This window comes from Sinohyriopsis cumingii, chromosome 15 (genome assembly GCF_028554795.1).
Source record: "Sinohyriopsis cumingii isolate HCF-2022 chromosome 15, ASM2855479v2, whole genome shotgun sequence".
Classification (NCBI taxonomy): Eukaryota; Metazoa; Mollusca; class Bivalvia; order Unionida; family Unionidae; genus Sinohyriopsis; species Sinohyriopsis cumingii.
The window spans coordinates 107,631,289-107,649,901 of NC_142975.1; the positions used below are offsets into that span (position 1 = coordinate 107,631,289).

General features: G+C 34.4%; 2 protein-coding genes across 2 annotated transcripts in view; one reads left to right on the forward strand and one right to left on the reverse strand.

Annotated features, from left to right (window-relative positions):
* The window catches only part of LOC149782437 (protein RCC2-like), an 89,254-nt gene extending 77,709 nt beyond the window's left edge, over positions 1-11,545 (forward strand). The window contains exon 11 of the mRNA XM_089933841.1: positions 8,312-11,545. Coding sequence (XP_089789967.1) covers positions 8,312-8,350 — 39 coding nt within the window. The 3' untranslated portion in view covers positions 8,351-11,545. The remainder of the gene's footprint in view (positions 1-8,311) is intronic.
* The window catches only part of LOC149782438 (COP9 signalosome complex subunit 7b-like), a 47,726-nt gene continuing 35,819 nt past the window's right edge, over positions 6,707-18,613 (reverse strand). The window contains exon 9 of the mRNA XM_089933842.1: positions 6,707-7,292. Within this exon, the coding sequence (XP_089789968.1) occupies positions 7,256-7,292 (37 nt within the window). The 3' untranslated portion in view covers positions 6,707-7,255. The remainder of the gene's footprint in view (positions 7,293-18,613) is intronic.

The following is an 18,613-nucleotide window of genomic DNA, read 5'->3' on the forward strand; positions in this document are numbered from 1 at the left end:
TTATTTTAAGGACTTAAAACATGAGTGTATAATGGTTTTTTCCCAGAAAAGACTATGTGCATTTTAGTACACATCTGTACATATCATGTTTTGAGTAAATATAAAAGAAAGACCTTTTTTCACAGATGTTGCTGAAATACATTCGATGTGCATATGCAGATTTGTGATCGTGATAAACATTAATGCCCATTGGTTATTAAGTTCATTATTGTCCAATAATATTTCTTGTTAATCATGTAACCTAGGGTGACCATGTTATCAAGATGAGTGTGGTAGCCTGATTATGTTATCCAGATGAGTGTGGTTGCCTGATCACGTTATCCAGATGAGTGTGGTAGCCTGCTCTATCATGTACAAAGATTATGTAATACCGAAATATAATTAAAGTGAAAATCAGGCTTTCAAACTTGTTATTCAATATTTTTTAATTCTTTTTAAATTCTAAGCTACTAAAGCAACTTTCAAACATTGTGGATAATCAGATAATCATGATAGACTAAAATTGTATTATTACAGGACTGTGCCATGCAGAGTTTATCCAGGTACACTGAGATGAACTGAATTATCTCCCTTTCAGTTCTATTGACGTTGCACCTGCATATATCATCGGTGATAATGGTTGGGATTTGCACATTTATAAATGATTCTATTCCTCAGATTGCTTCTGTATTTCTTTTCTTACTAAATTTTTGCACACTATGACTTACTAAGATGTGTACTAAATTTAACAAATAAGTATGCATACCAATTCTACATTTATTATGCATTCAGTGTATTCTTTACACACAGGTTATACAAAATTCATACAGTATCCACTTTTCACAACTGAAGTCCAGGCAATGCTGGCAACTGATTACAAAAGACAAATTAGAAATTTATAAGCTCATTTATGCATTAAAAATACACAAAGACTTTATGCTATGTATCCATATTTTTATTAATAGTAATAGTAGCCCTACAATCTCAGCTGTTGAATCACATTTCACAAATCCGTCCAAAGATTAATCAGACACAATATGCCATTTTGACGTGGTTTACATGTCATCACATGTCCTTCCAAGTACATGACAGACTTTTTTTAATGAACATGTGCATTGCGAGTTATACGAAATTTGTGGATTCAAAAGAACATTAGTAATGTAGCATTTTCCTGAAATGCCTGTTACACATCACAAATGCAGCACTCTGTGAGAAAATGGCAAACTCCCTGTGCCAGAAAAACAGAAATTAATGGCTGATCTCCCCATAGCTATGTACTGATTTTACCCAAATTCTATAGTCATATTAAATAAAATTATCTCTATTGTCTGGGCATATATTTAAACTTTAGCCCCACTTTACCTGCTAGAAATCTTATTAGCCATTGAATAACTGGAATATACAAACGATGGCTATGTTATTGAGTTCATGAGAGAAACTGCTGCTCATAACACATTAAAATAACCAGGACATGTCAGTTATGTGGCATAAAATGGGTCTGACTTAAGATACCTTATCAGTTGTCAAATTTGATGTATTGGGGCTATCCTTTTAAAACTTCTCAGGTAAGGCAAGGTTCTAAATGCGATGTAATAGGGCTAATCCATTTAATGCCAATTGGGAAAGGCAAGTATCTAAATGCAATGTATTAGGCTATTCTATTTAACACTACTCAGGTAAGGCAAGGTTCTAAATGCGATGTAATAGGGCTAATCCATTTAATGCAAATTGGGAAAGGCAAGTATCTAAATGCAATGTATTAGGCTATTCTATTTAACACTACTCAGGTAAGGCAAGGTTCTAAATGCGATGCAATAGGGCTAATCCATTTAATGCAAATTGGGAAAGGCAAGTATCTAAATGCAATGTATTAGGCTATTCTATTTAATACTACTCAGGGAAAGGCAAGTTTCCAAGTGTAATTTATTCAAGCTATTCCATTTCATGCTACTCAAGGAAGGCAAATTTCTAAATGTGATGTATTAGGGCTATTCCATTAAACACTATTCATGGAAGGCAAGTTTCTAAATGTAATGTATTAGGACTATTCCATTTAATGCTACTCAAGGATGACAAATTTCTAAATGTGTTGTATTAGGGCTATTCCATTTAATGTTACTCAAGGAAGGCATGCTTCAAAATGTGATGTATTAGGGCTAATCCATTTAATGACACTCAAGGAAAACAAGTTTCGAAATGTGATGTATTAGGGCTATTCTATTTAATGATACTCAGGGGTGGCAAGTTTTGAAAAATATATGTCCAAGTATTCCAATTACTCAATGACCTCTTATAAAAATTCTAAATCACATCTATGGGTGACATTTACACACTGAAAGTAGTTCCTTCGGTCCCAAGTGTTTTACTGGAAAAATAATACTGAACTCTATATGATGAAAGAGTATCTCTGGGTCCCCAGTGGTCCCCAGTATGCTTCATTGAAAGTGCATTCCCTGGTTCTCCTGTATGTTTAACTGTAAGAGCCTTAATGAATACTTCACACTGTAAATGCATTCTCTAGATGCCTTCCTTGCATGCCCAATTATGTTGTACTGGCACAGCCTTAACAACTACTTCAAATCAAAAGTGCTTCTTGGAGTCCTGTGTATATTTGACTGAAACACCTTCATGACTACTCCACAGTAATAGTGCCATCTCTGAATCCCAATTAATGAATACTCCACACAGAAAGTGCTTTCCCTGGATCCCCAGTGTTTTACTGGCACAACCTTAATGACTACTCTATACAGACAGTGCATTCTCTGGATTGGATCCTCTGTAAGTTTACCTGGCATAGCATTAATGACTACTCCATACCGAAAGCATATTCTCTGGATTAGATCTTCTGTAAGTTTATCTGGCATAGTCTTAATGACTACTCCATACTGAAAGCATATTCTCTGGATTGGATCCTCTGTACGTTTATCATGCATAGCCTTAAAAGCTACTCCATACTGAAAGTGCATTCTCTGGATCAGAATCTCTGTAAGTTTATCTGGCATAGCCTTCATGACTACTCCATACTGAAAGTGCATTCTCTGGATCAGAACCTCTAAGTTTATCTGGCATAGCCTTAATAACTACTCCATACTGAAAGTGCATTCTCTGGATCAGAATCTCTAAAAGTTTATCTGGCATAGTCTTAATGACTACTCCATACTGAAAGCATATTCTCTGGATCAGATCCTCTAAGTTTATCTGGCATAGTCTTAATGACTACTCCATACTGAAAGCATATTCTCTGGATTGGATCCTCTGTAAGTTTATCGTGCATAGCCTTATAAACTACTCCATACTGAAAGTGCATTCTCTGGATCAGAACCTCTATAAGTTTATCTGGCATAGTCTTAATAACTACTCCATACTGAAAGCATATTCTCTGGATCAGAATCTCTGTAAGTTTATCTGGCATAGCCTTAATGACTACTCCATACTGAAAGAATATTCTCTGGATCAGAACCTCTAAGTTTATCTGGCATAGCCTTAATGACTACTCCATACTGAAAGTGCATTCTCTGGACCTCAATGACTACTCCGCAATGAAAGTAACTAAGTTTGATCCCAAGTATGTTTCACTAGACCAGCCCTTATAAAGATTATGGTCAAGATTAGGAATTAGCAATGCAGGAGAAAATCTGACCATAAGTTGCTGTGATTCGATTCTGTGCCAAGAATGATAGATTACTGCATTTGTATGGAAAAATATGAACTAATTTTTGGGATGGAAATACTACACGACCTTGGGAGTGCAGTATATCCATCTGACAAAACGAGTTCATATTTTCCCATACAAATGCAGTAACCATTTTTTATATTTCCTAAGGCTTAATTATGTAAATAAAAATATACTACACAAAACAAAGTAACTGAATGTATGCCGTATTTTGAACTAAATACACAAGCACAGATTCATCATTACACAAAACAACAGTGTTAATGCGCACATAACTCCGCCCAGATAAACTTGAACTTAGTCGTGTGCTAGACATAACTTTCAAAAGAAAATGACCTTTTGGTCTACTTAAAATTGAAATTTGGAGTCATATTGTGAATAAATGCGCATTGCAATAGCTTTTCCATTTGATCTTGAATGAATAGATTTTGGTATTTTTGTCGATTCTTCAAAATTTCTTGATTATAGACTGGATTTATCTGTGACAATTCTACATGAAATACATAGGATTGAAGCAGCAAAGGAGAAGCGTGATGACATCTGCAAGTGTATTTATGTTCTGTCATTGAATGTTTGAGATCATAATGTGGGTTAATATGAAGTCTTTCAATTGCAATTATCAAAAAGATGCTATTGAATTTAATGTTTATTTCATTTTGAGTGCAGTAAGGAGGATGTAATTGCACTTGAAATATAGTCAAAATTACAGTACAATTTTGAAATGCGTAATCAAGTTTGAGAACCCATGACATGGCTCATGTAATTTGGATTTACAGAACTAAGAAAGTACATTTTGAGAAAATTTAGGATGTAAACTGTAAGTATATTTTTTGCCATTCTTATTACCAGCTAAAGAAGACAGTTTATGCCTTGTCACTTGGATGTTATTTTTAAGGACCCTGTCTGGCTGTATAGCTTGCCTAAATCCGAAACACTGCATCAAAAAAGTTTATGCAGAATATGCCAAAGCAACTGGTATGTGGCAGTCCATGAAACATCTGCTTTAGTTCATTCAGTTGGTTTACTTCATCCACAGACAAATAAAATAAATCAAAAGTGCTGGCGACTGCGTCCATTGTTTGTTTACAATAGAATGTAGTTCTTTTATTCAGGTGAGTTCAATATCAATTGCATGCGAGTTCAATATCGTAAAATACTGAACGATTCTGACAAGCCAAGTTAACGGAGAAAAAAATGAGTGTATAATAATTTGACATATTATGTGGCTGACACGTATTACACCACTGTTTACTGCTGATTTCATTTTGAAACTATCACCTAAAAATAGATACATAACTGACATATGACTATTATAAGATAGCTTGACCTTGGCATTGAACTGAAACCCTGGTACATGTATGTTGTTGGTAGCATACTGGATAGAAATGCTCTCTTACATGGCCTGACATTATCAAAAAAACATAGTGCTGACATTACAATGACAGTATTGGGGTGTTTGGGGGACACAAAAATGTGCTTTGAGGTTCTAAGGGGGGGGTGTCAGTGCATATAACTTACAAAAAGCAACTTGTCCAACTGAGAATATGTTTTCATATAAGTGTGTAAAAATATTACTGGAGATTCAAGTTTTAATAAATGAACATGGTTTCTTTCAAGCATTTAATATACTTAAAAACCAAAAATATTTGGTAGACTTAGCACTGTCCTATATCATCACCAAACACATGCACACAGGTCCCACACAAAACATGAGCACATAAACATTAAATAAAAAGAAATATACAAAGTTTTCATCTTTAAATTCCATTGAGCAGTAAAATATTTTCTTAATTTGATGAAGTCTTTCACTGCTCCCTCTAGTTCAGTCAGTGGGATAGGATTTGAAGGTAACACAAGTGTCGTTTATGTTTATCTTGGCATTCATTCAAGACTGGATGGTACTGTTGTTGTCATATCCCATGTTCAGCTTGGCATTCATTCAAGACTGGATGGTACTGTTGTTGTCACATCCCAAAAATCTCACTGAATTTTTCTCAGCATAGAAAATGATCTTTGTGCATTGCTTCAAGGGAGTGACAGACATGTTGGGAGTGTGGTTTTGTTGATGAATGCCACGCACATTGATCTGGGGGTGGGTGCAATGTTATTTTTTTGGGGGGAGGGGTGCAAACCCAAAACCTAGGAGGCAAGCTCGCAGCTATATAGTTATGGCACAATGGGTTTTTAAAAAACTGGGAGGGGGGGGGCAGCTGCCGAGCTACTCTCAGCCAATTGAATAATCTATGAAAAAGTGGTTGTTTATCACTAATTGCTTACCTTTTAATTGACTCCATGATAATCAATTGTATAAACTGCCCCAAGGATAGATTTACATGGGCTCTAAGCAGGACTATTTACTGTGTCTATATAGACTACATGCTTCAGACACACATAGTGCAGGTCAAAACAATGTAATTTTTTTCTTCTGTAAGATTTATTAAAATGGAGTCTTTCTAAACACAACTGTGTTGGAGTGTTTTGGGGTTCAAAAACTGTGTTTATTATGTGATGTGTCGTGTTATGGCAGGTATGTAAATGTCATATCAAACTTTTATTACAATATTTTAGATAGTTAAATATGTGATCTAACACAGTGAAACGTGTTTGATCACAAAACTATAAGCCTGTAAGACTGAGTGCCCACTTTCAGCCAATCAAAAATCAGCTTTCAGAAATAATGTCATTTGTGATTGGTTGAATCAAAGTCAAACTCAAAGAGTTTTATGATCTCCTGGGCTGGCCATGAATGTGGACTTAACATTAAGACTGGATAAAAAAATGAGCTGAAAGACTTAGTGTCAAATCAGTTATTAGTGGAACTACATTTTGTTACTGCAATTTACAGGGATCCTGAACAGTGAACACTCAGGAAGTTGGTAAAAACAATTTTTGGTGCATAACTAAACATGCGTGAAAATCTATTATACGCCTTGCATTACTACAGCCATTCACGCCGTAAAAGATTTTTAAGCATCATGGCTACATGAATCCTGTCAAATATCGATTTCAATTCTTATATGTCTTCCAGTTAAACATTTAAAAGTGGATACTGACTGGATTTCTGTGTTCTTTTGTTTAATTAATGGTCAATACATCATAATAACAGGTAACATATTGAATTTTTTAGGTAAATGGATAATATACAATAACCATCCATCATGCAGAAGTGAGTAAAGCTTTAACCTGATATCCCTGCGAGTAATGATCAGAGAGAAAACGATAATCTGAGGATTGACAGGCCATGGATATAATGAACTCCAACTTTTGAGAAAAGCATATTCAAAAAGTGGAATTTCTTTTTTTTTCTTCTCAGATTCATTAAATACTGTATGCAAGTTTATGAAATTACATAAATCCTTTGCACCTCTAGTTTTTTGGAAATAAATCAATTTTTAACTAGGGAGTGTGTTGATTTGTCACAAAAATCCATCACTGTCAAGTATATAATATACTATTAAGATAATAAACATCAAGTCCATTTCAGGATCATCAATTCTGCATTATGATCTTTCTTCATTTCAGGAAAACTGGATATAAGGCATAATTTGTAAGCAGTCCTTGGCTATTTGTGATATGAAGTCAAAAACCTAGTTTCCATTTTCCTCATTTCCAAAGTTTAGTTCCACTGCTTCCTCGTAATCTGAAAACAAGATCATAGAACCGATTATTTACAGCTACAACCAAAGAAGATGAACACGAAAATGTTTATGTATAGTCAGGACAAAACAAGATGAGTATGGAAAAGATCATGTATAGTCATGACTAAACAAGTTTATGTATAGTCCAGACTAAACAAGATGAGCATAAAAAAGTTTATGTATAGTCATTACTAAACAAAATGAGCATGGCAAACATCATGTATAGTCATGACCAAAGAAGATGAGCATGGAAGAACACGTATAGTCATTACTAAACAAGACGAGCATGGAAAAACATGTATAGTCATGACTAAACAAGATGAGCATGGAAAAACATGTATAGTCATGACTAAACAAGATGAGCATGGAAAAACATGTATAGTCATGACTAAACAAGATGAGCATGGAAAAACATGTATAGTCATGACTAAACAAGATGAGCATGGAAAAACACATATAGTCATGACTAAACAAGATGAGCATGGAAAAATATGTATAGTCATGACTAAACAAGATAAGCATGGAAAAACATGTATAGTCATGACTAAACAAGATGAGCACGGAAAAGATCAAGTACAGTCATGACTAAACAAGATGAACATGGAAAAACATGTATAGTCATGACTAAACAAGATAAGCATGGAAAAACATGTATAGTCATGACTAAACATGATGAGCATGGAAAAGATCAAGTACAGTCATGACTAAACAAGATGAGCATGGAAAAACATGTGTAGTCATGACTAAACAAGATAAGCATGGAAAAACATGTATAGTCATGACTAAACAAGATGAGCATGGAAAAGATCAAGTACAGTCATGACTAAACAAGATGAGCATGGAAAAACATGTATAGTCATGACTAAACAAGATGAGCATGGAAAAATATGTATAGTCATGACTAAACAAGATGAGCATGGAAAAAATCATGTATAGTCATGACTAAACAAGATAAGCATTGGAAAAGATCATGTATAATTATGACTAAACAAGAAATTAAGATGTAAGAATTTTCTTTTAGTTTTCAGGCACAATGCTGAGAACTTGGAGCCTGATGTAATCACCTGTCCTAAGCAATCCATCTGTCTGTTGATCAGTCTGTTCATCATATAACCAGCAGAGTTCAGCAACCATTACACTTAATTGGATGACATTTGGTACATGAACTACTATGTGTAGCTGTGCAGTTCTGGTCAAATGTTGATGGAGTTATTGCCCTTTTTTCATCAATGTAATATGCAACACATCAACTACATCAGATCTTGTAACAAGCATAGCTCAGGAACATTCAACTTGTTTTGATGCAATATGGTGTGTACACTGTCTTCCATGTGTGTGCCTTTGATTGGTTCTGTCTTGTCATAAACAAGATGAGTATGGAAAAGATCATGTATAGTCATGACTAAATTCCATAGTCTTCCATTAAGAGAGAGAGAAAAAACAGATTATGTGAGTTGAGTTTAATTTGAATGAGGAACTGCCTGCAATGATCACTCCAGCCCAGTTAATCTATGTTGTGGTGTTCCACAGGGGTCTGTTCTTGGACCAGTTCTCTTCATTCTATACACTCAGCCGCTCTCAAGTGTCATAGATCATCATCCAGTCTCACCAATTGTACGCTGACGACACCCAAATATGCAAATCTAGCCACCCAACTGAAGTTGATGCTACCATCCAAGGTGTAGAGAGGTGCATTTCTGATGTGAAATCATGGATGACATGTAACAAGCTGCAGATGAATGATGATAAAACTGAGGCCATTCTGATCACAACACAAACACTTTCTCAGTCACATCCTTTACCTCAAACAATAAATATCAGAAACACCAACATTAAATTCACAGTCAGTACAAAACCTAGGTGTCACTCTGGACAGTACTCTTACGTTGTACCAACATGTCATGAACATATGCAAGGCTGCATATCTTGAGCTGAGATGCATCAGCTCCATTTGCAAATATCTTTCACTTGATGCCACTAAAACACTTGTATATTCATTAGTACTTTCAAGACTGGACTATTGTAACTCAATTCTGTCTGGTTCATCTCAATATCTACTTCAGAAACTTCAAAACACAGCTGCTTGGATCATTCTTAGAGTACCACGAACAGAGCACACCTCCCTGCTGCTCTGTACCCTACACTGGCCATCCATTTGATCCAGAATCAAACACAAAATTTGTCTCTGTGCTACATTTCACTGATGGACTCCAGTCCAACATACCTATCTGACCTCACCCATGTGTACACACCAGCAAGATACTTATGCTCCTCTTCTGACAACTGTATATTTATTATTCCCACTATGAAAACAAAGTCATATGGACAATGTTCTTTTGCATACCAGGGCCCAGCAATGTGGAATGATTGCCCACTGAACTTAGACACAAAGCGGCAGTGATCCAATTCAAGAGTGCTCTTAAAACTCATTTATTTTGACTGCAAGAACAAACTTAAAATACCTAATAATTTTCCCTACCTTAAATATTTTCAGCATGTTTTTTAATGTTTTTTTATTTTATGGTGTTTGTTTTTTGAAATAATATATGTATCATTATATGTGTTTTTTATGTTATAGGTGTTGTGTGATGTTGTAAAGGTCTTAGAGTTTCTAAAGATTAGGTGCTATACAAAGTCCTCATTTTTATTATTATCATTATCATTATTGTTATTATTATTATTATCTCAATTGTGATGAGAGTTATGGCTCTTGACAACTTCAGATCTTCACATAGTTGTGCAATCCTTCATTACAACTGGATACAATTTGGTAGATGAACTGCCTATTTTTACATGTACTTGTTTCTTTTAAAGGTTTTAACTTTTCAGAGTTATGACCCTTGAGAGTTAACTTGATATCTTCACATCAGATGTTGCTTGTAACTGGCAGAGCTCAAGAGCCATTCAGCCAATTCAGATGCAATTTGGTACAACATTATCTCACAGACTTGCATGTACTTTATATAGGTTTAATCTTATTCAGATATATGACCTTGAATCTTTTTCTTCCAGACTTTGTGGTCTCTGTTGCTTTCAACAAAATTTGGCAAATTTCTTCATACTGATGAGGCCCTGAGTGATTTCAAGCATTCCACAACACCATTTAAAGAAGTTATCGCCCTTGACTGCAATCCTCCTAACTTTTCTGCAGCATAACTTTACAAAGCTTTGTTGAATTTCAACCAAATCTGGCATGCAGCTTTACCTGAAGAGACCATCTTTGAGTATAATTTCAAGTCTTCTATATGATCACTCAGAAGAGTTATGGCCCCTGACTGCCCATCTTGATTTTTCTTTCTATGGAATATTGTATTTCAACCAAAGTTATTATGCATCTTTGTATTGATTAGACCTTGAATGAACTGGATTTCCAGCATTCCATATCTCTTATAAAACTTATAGCCTCTGAATGAGCATCTCCAAACATTGGTTGTTCCTCTTAAGTTTTTTTTTAATGTTTAATGCTCTGTCAAGCAAACTGTGTACAGCTGGGTCCATCACTCTATCTCTTGTTATTTATTCTTCATCATGTGTCCAGTATCAAATAATAATATATAAAGATACCAAAAAAACAATAAAGATGAAAACAAAACAAGGAGTGATCATTGCAGGCAGTTCCTCATTCAAATTAAACTGAACACATAATCTGTATTTTCTCTCTCCCTTAATGGAAGACTTCAAATAGATATTAATCAAATAATTGTTACCATCATTACCATTGGTTTTTTGATACCAAAAATAATGAAATTTCTGTTATGTTCCAAAACTTACAGGCCAAGAAAATCTATTCCCATAAAACTGTCCAGAAACATGGGATTAGTGTAGGGGGCGAGGAAAGATTTAGTTCTAGTATGTTTCTCAAGTCAGCTGATGCAAATCAAATACAATGAAATAAATATCTGTGTAGTTAATGCATCAATTCCTCATGATATCTTTTATATAAATGCTAGAAAATACTTGTATCAAAACATCAGTGAAGTTTGAGTTGTTAGAACTGCTGCACAATGTCATTGCAACATGTATAAGATTAAGGTGATTTCAATTTAATTGTTAAAAATGACTACTGAAAACTTCATGCCAATTTTCTAAGAAATATTACATCATTTAATCATATTTCTTAGTTATAGCTCTAAGTTTGGTCTACTGTGATATATGCTGCCATCTTCATACAGATTGTGCAAAAATTACCAAATATGTAAACATCTCTTTAACATTCCTTTTCACAAGTCTGCAAATGAATAAAAAAAAAACATTATTCACACTCTGAATGGTCAGAAGGGGCCTTATGTGGTGGACAGAAGTTAGAACTTCAAAGAATCTCTGTGACCATGAAGCCAAAAACATATACAGTACAGTCAAACCTGCCCTAATGGTAACCTTTACATTGCAGTCATCCGGCCACAATGTCCATTCTAATTTCCCTCAAATAAATTTCCTATATACACGTGTTTAACAGCCACCTGCCTTCTGCAAGCAGTAACCAAGTGCGGGGCCCCGAGTGGCCAAGTGGTCTAAAGCGTTCTCCTTTACGGATCACTGCCATCTCACCTCTGTCTGCATGGGTTCGAGTCTTGGATTCAGCCAATGTGGGTATGTGAGAAAGCTTGCCAGTAGCTTCTCATGGGTCGGTGGTTCTTTCCGGGGTTTTCTCGGGTTCTTCCTCCACCATTAATACTGGCCGCCATGTATAGCCTATTGTTTGCTGAAAAATGGCATTAAACCCTAAAAAAACAAATAACCAAGTGTTTCCTAACCAAACAATGGCTTCACTCTGTTTGAAGCAAAAGAGCATACCTATTGTGACCACTCAGTGTATACAATTAGAACGATTGCTTCAAGAGGAGGAAATGCTTACATCAAGGAATATCATGTGAATCAATGTGAAAATACTTCTGATCTTGCTTGCACTCACTGTACTCCATCGCCAATGTCACTCAAAGATATCAATATGGCAGATTCAAATGCAAGGCATTTTTTATCATGAGAGTAAATAGTAGAAGACATACATTTTCTGAAGGGGGAGTAAGAAGTCCTGTTATCACAGCAGAAAATTGAAGTTGTCTTTTGCCAGTTTATTTAATATCTTCATCTATTTGCCAGTGAATTAAAACTACATCTGATGACACAATTCATCTTTGAGAAGAGATGTGAGTTACATCCCTTTTCATTAGGGTCATGGATCATTCAATATCAAAAACTTGCCTGTAAATGCAGGCAAAGTTTTGGTTCATGGATCACAATAAATGAACAGCCATCAAAGCCTCCTACATTACGCCAACTGTCTTTTTATCTCCGTGTATTGGGCAACCCAGATATTGTTTTTGAAATGTGAACAGCTGTTTCCAATTCAAGTATATACAAGCTGGCCAACCAAAGAATCGTCTAGTTTACAGCTGTAAATCAGTAGTGAAATTAGTGTTTCATCATGGTGCACAAAACAAACAAAAATCAGTGATTATTTTAAGTCACTGATGATTTATAGGTTACTGCATTTGTATGGGAAAATATGGACGAGTTTTTCAGATGGAAATACTGCACGACCTTGGGAGTGCAGTATATCCATCCGACAAAACAAGTTCATATTTTCCCATACAAATGCAGTAACCTTTTTATTATATGCTCATTTTTTTTATTCTACCTAAGGCTTAATTATGTAAATAAAAATACACTACACAAAACAAAGTAACTGAATGTATGCCGTATTCCAAACTAAATACACAAGCACAGATTCATCATTACACAACAACAACAGTGTTAATGCGCACATAACTCCGCCCAGATAAACTTGAATTTAGTTGTGTGCTAGACATAACTTTCAAAATGAAATGGCATTTTGGTCTACTTAAAATTGAAATGTGGAGTCATATTGTGAATAAATACGCATTGCAACAGCTTTTCCATTTGATCTTTAATGAATAGATTTTGGTATTTTTGTCAATTCTTCAAAATTTCTTGATTATAGACTGGATTTATCTGTGACAATTCTACATGAAATACATCAGATTGAAGCAGCAAGTGAGAAGCGTGATGACATCTGCAAGTGTATTTATGTTCTGTCATTGAATGTCTGAGATCATAATGTGGGTTATTATGAAGTCTTTCAATTGCACTTATCAAAAAGACGCCAATGAATTTAATGTTTATTTCATTCTGAGTGCAGTAAGGAGGATGTAATTGCACTTGAAATATAGTCAAAATTACAGTACAATTTTGAAATGTGTACGTTTTGAGGAAATTCAGGATGTAAAACTGGAAGCATATAAGAAGACAGTTTATGCCTTGTCACTTGTATGTTATTTGTAGGTACCTAGCAATTTTATGAAATCTGGCGTCTATCGCCAGCCTAAATCCAAAACATTGTATCAAAAATGTTAACGCAGAATGTAGCAAAGCAGCTGGTATATGGCAGTCCATGAAACATCTGCTTTAGTTCATTTAGAAATAAATATAATCAACCAAAATGTAAACCGCCTACTACATGAGCATACATGATTTGTTTACAAATCAAAAGTGCTGGCATCTGTGTCCATTGATTGTTTGCAATAGAAAGTAGTTCCTTTATGAGTGCAATATGAAGTTGCGCATGAGTGCAATATCTTAAAATACTGAATGATTCTGACAATGCAAAATTAATGGAGAAAAAAATGAGCATATAATAAACAATATTCTTGTGTGGAACATAAAACTGGAAGAGAACAACCTATGTGTGCAATACATAATTTTGTTGAATAGTGCACATAAAACAATCTTGATAGCATAATAATAATAATAATACCAGGAACCAAAGCTGGATCCCATGAAACATTTTGTACCACAGTATACCACTGTATTTCTGAACATGTTTTGATATGTATCAGTATACCACAATTATATTCGGGACCAACAATTCAATGTTCAGTGACAGGGGCCTGACACTTTTTTGCTAAAAAATTTTAGTTTATCAATAGCTGAAAAAAATTGCCCTGATTTTTAGCAAAATAACACCACTGTGTACCTATTTTAAAAAAATAATTATCTTGATATAAAACAAAATAAAATATCTCAGCTCAAAATAAAATAGCAGCTCCCTCGGCCCCCCTCCCATTCAATGGGTAGTACCATATAGAGGATGAATTTGCTATGTGTGTTAATTCTTATATAAGTTATAATTAAAAAATAACTTTCACTTAAGTGGGATGATTAAGCTTACACTATAGCTGACACTCTGTTAACGATATTGTGGTGACATCAGACAGCTTTGTAAAACGGGAAGTGTTGACCCTGACACTTACAATCTGCAGGTTGTACTATATAATAGGCATACAAACTCCAAGTAGGATGCCAATAACCGGGCAAGATATTTATAAGAGAGGGCCAGTAAACATAAAACACTCAATCAACAAATAAGAAAATATTTAGTGGACTTGAGAAATTAAGTAAAATTCAGATAGAAAACAACTGCTGTCCTCAAAAGTTTAGATGATTTGTCTGACAAAATAAGATATGTATTTAACCTTTAATATACACTAGTAAGTTACTAAAAAAATTGGCATTTGTTTTCCTCCTAATCCCAAATTTCTCCACAACATTTAATTTGTCCGCCATGGCAGTATATGTGATGTGTGTCAAGTATGTGATTAAAATATCACAAATACAATTATATTTATAATATTCAAAATTTAATTTGTCACAAATTAACTGTTTTGCAAACAAAATTTATTTAATTATTTTGTCATGAAAAAATAAAATGGTGCTAATGTGGTTAAATTCATACAACACTGGGAATTTCTATACATTCCTTACTGATGGAACTACCAAAGTACCAGTACGGTGAAAAAGTATCATAGTATGTACCATCAGAAAAAAAAGCTAGGTAAACCATTAATACCTTGCACTTGTAATGATAACAATAATAATATTTAATAATATTTGGTACATGGTATTTATTTTAAAGGTAATTTTGAAAGGTAACCCTGTGTAAAGAGGTCACTTGCATACAAATGTCAATTTTGAATTTTCCTATTCGTGGCAACTATTGATAGCATCTGACTATGTACAAAGTTTGCCCCCTCCCCCAAAGTAAGTAAAGGTGCTATGAAATCTGCTCCAAAATTTTGTACCACACTAAAATGTGGTATTTCTAAAACATATCACAATATGTACTATGGTATACTGCAATTCTATTAGGCATCAGCAAATTTAATGTTCTAGGGCTGGGGGCTGACACTTTAAAAAAAAAAAATTATATCCTTTGACAGCTAGAAAAAATATCTTGCATTGATTTAGCACAAAATAACACTACATTATAACCATTATATTTTCTTTTCCAGAATTATGATCTTGAGATAAACGAAAAGAAAATATCTCAACTCAAAAGAAAATTGCAGCCCCCATCCAAAAATTAAATGGTCTAAAGATGAATCTGCCATGCATATGTTAATTGTTGCATAAGTTGTAATTAAAAACAAAACCTGTAACTGAAGTAGACTAAAGTATGGTGATTAACCATACATTATAGTTGACACCCTGTAAGAGACATTAAGCTGTCATTAGAGACCTTGTTGATAAAAATAGGAAGTACTGATACTGAAGCCTGCAATTAATAGCTACACTAATGATACAGGTATACTAGGCTGGGAATAACTACACTATTGATACAGGTATAATAGGCTGGGAATAACTACACTATTGATACAGGTATAATAGGCTGGGAATAACTACACTATTGATACACGTATAATAGGTGGGGAATAACTACACTATTGATACAGGTATAATAGGCTGGGAATAGCCACACTAATGATACAGGTATAATAGGCTGGGAATAGCCAGAGTAATAATACAGGTATAATAGGCTGGGAATTACTACACTATTGATACAGGTATAATAGGCTGGGAATAACTACACTACTGATACAGGTATAATAGGCTGGGAATAACTATACTATTGATACAGGTATAATAGTCTGGGAATAGCCACACTAATGATACAGGTATAATAGGCTGGGAATAACTACACTATTGATACAGGTATAATAGGCTGGGAAATACTGAATGGGATACCAACAATGAGACAAGATATTTATCAATTAAGGCCAGTAAAAATAAAACATACATACTCAACAAAGGAGAAAATATTTCATGGTCAGGAGAAATTAAGTAAATTCAAACAAAATAATTAAGGATAATTTACAGTGTAACAAAGAATGCATGTACTGAACACATCAACATACACTAGTAAATAACTATAAAAATTACATGGTTTTGTTTTTAAATTGTAAATTTTTCAAAAAGTTGGATTTAGCCAAAAATATCTTTCACAACATCCCATTTAGCAGCCATGTTGGCACAAGTGACACATGTCAAACATGTATTTAAAGGATTATAAAAATATATTTATAACTGTAATATTCAAAAATAATTTGTGACATATACAATTGTTAAAAGACAGATCTGTACAGATCTCCCATAAAATTTTGAAACAATTATTCTTTAACATCTAATAAACTTTTGATACAGATGATTCAACTTTTCTGCACAAAAAAACTAATAATCAATATCTTAATTGCCAATCAGTTTTTCTTTTCCTCATCTTCAAAAATGACAAAGAGAACATTAAATTCTAATTATTCTCAAACTAAACATAAGAAAATGCATGTAAGAAATCCAAATTATCTAAACTGGGGGCATTGATGAAATTTTCAATACTAAATGTATGCAAGAAAACAAAGTACATTATTATGTTTCTCCATGAATACTCTCCTGATCACGTAAACAGGACATAAGCCTGCTACCTTCTGAATCCAGCCCTACAAGAATGATGAAAATTCACCTTTTCCTGCCTATTTAACATAGACAAAGGGCAATAACTCTTGCACATTACATACCTTTGCTATCATAAGATGTCGCTAATTTTTAAAACTGAGTGAAATAGTAACAAAGATGTTTATATGGCAAGTTGGCTGGGAGAGTTTTAAGAATTGTGATAGGTTATGTATTCTTGGAGAAACAATTTATTTTAAAATTTGCTTTCTCCTTCAGATGCCTTAACTTCCCAGATCACATTAAGAAAACAGGTAATAGAAAGATGGAATGCTAAACATCCTACCTATATTTTGGGTATCCTACTGGGGAATGACAAGGCTGGATTCCCCATATTAATGATAATCTGATAAATGAACTTGAAAGCAACATAGCCTATGGTCACATGTTCTAAGACCTCTATATCCTGTTCTGAAGATAATTATTTGAAATCTTACTGACAAATTTTCACTGGGAAATCCATTAATGCTAAGAGACTGTGTTGGCTTTAACTAAGTCTGGTGGCCATCTGAGCCGCTGCCACCACAGATCATGCCTGACTCAGGGGTTGTCTCTACAAAGTTAAATCTACAAGAGAAAACCTCAAGAAGGTTGACTGCATGCTAATCAACAGCTCCTATCAAGCCTCAGATTGTAATCTTTGAAGAAATAAACCCCATTATTTCATGTGTTCTATCCATACATTACAGAAATCAAACAGAACCAGTCTACAGTGTGCCAGAATAATTACAGTAGTAATTGTAACCCGTGCAATGATGTCTGTCTGCAGTGTATATAAAAAATAAAAAACTTTCCCTTCCTTCTGCACTTCACAAAGTCAAACTCTGATCAGGAGTTTGGAAATTTAATTTTCTTGGATTTGCTTATTTCTCAGATGGGAAATCTTTTCCAAAACCACATTTTAACATTTTGCCTTCAAAACTGAACCACATTTGTTAACTATTCTAACAAAATAATCATGTTTTGCATTTTATACATGGGGTCTAATTCAACTTTAAAGAAAAGTTGCTGCTGATCACAAACTTACCAATAATCTTTAATACAGATGGCTTAAACATTCTCATTCAAGCCAAATGATATGTAATAACTTTTGTTCTTCAAACAACATTTCTACAATTTACCTAAAAACTGGATTGTTCCACTTAGTGTACTTTACTTATGCAAATTAGATGAAAAGGCAGTCTTCAAAGGATTTAACACAGCATCATCCTTATTATTTTTCAGCCAGTTCAGCCACAGACATGTAGCATGATGTCCCACCCAGTCACATTATCCTGACACCGGGCCAACCAGTCCTAACACTAACCTCTTATTGCTGAGCGCCAAGTGAGGCAGCTGTTAGTGCCATTTTTGTAAGTCTTTGGGATTGAACCCACGACCTCCCACATCTGAGGTGGATGCTCTAACCACTAGGCCACCAGAACGGTTGGTTTTGGAAAAGAAAAAAAAATGTTTTTTTTCAGATATGTCATGATAAATCAGGTATGTAATCATCAGATACCCCACAACCACTTTTGCAAAT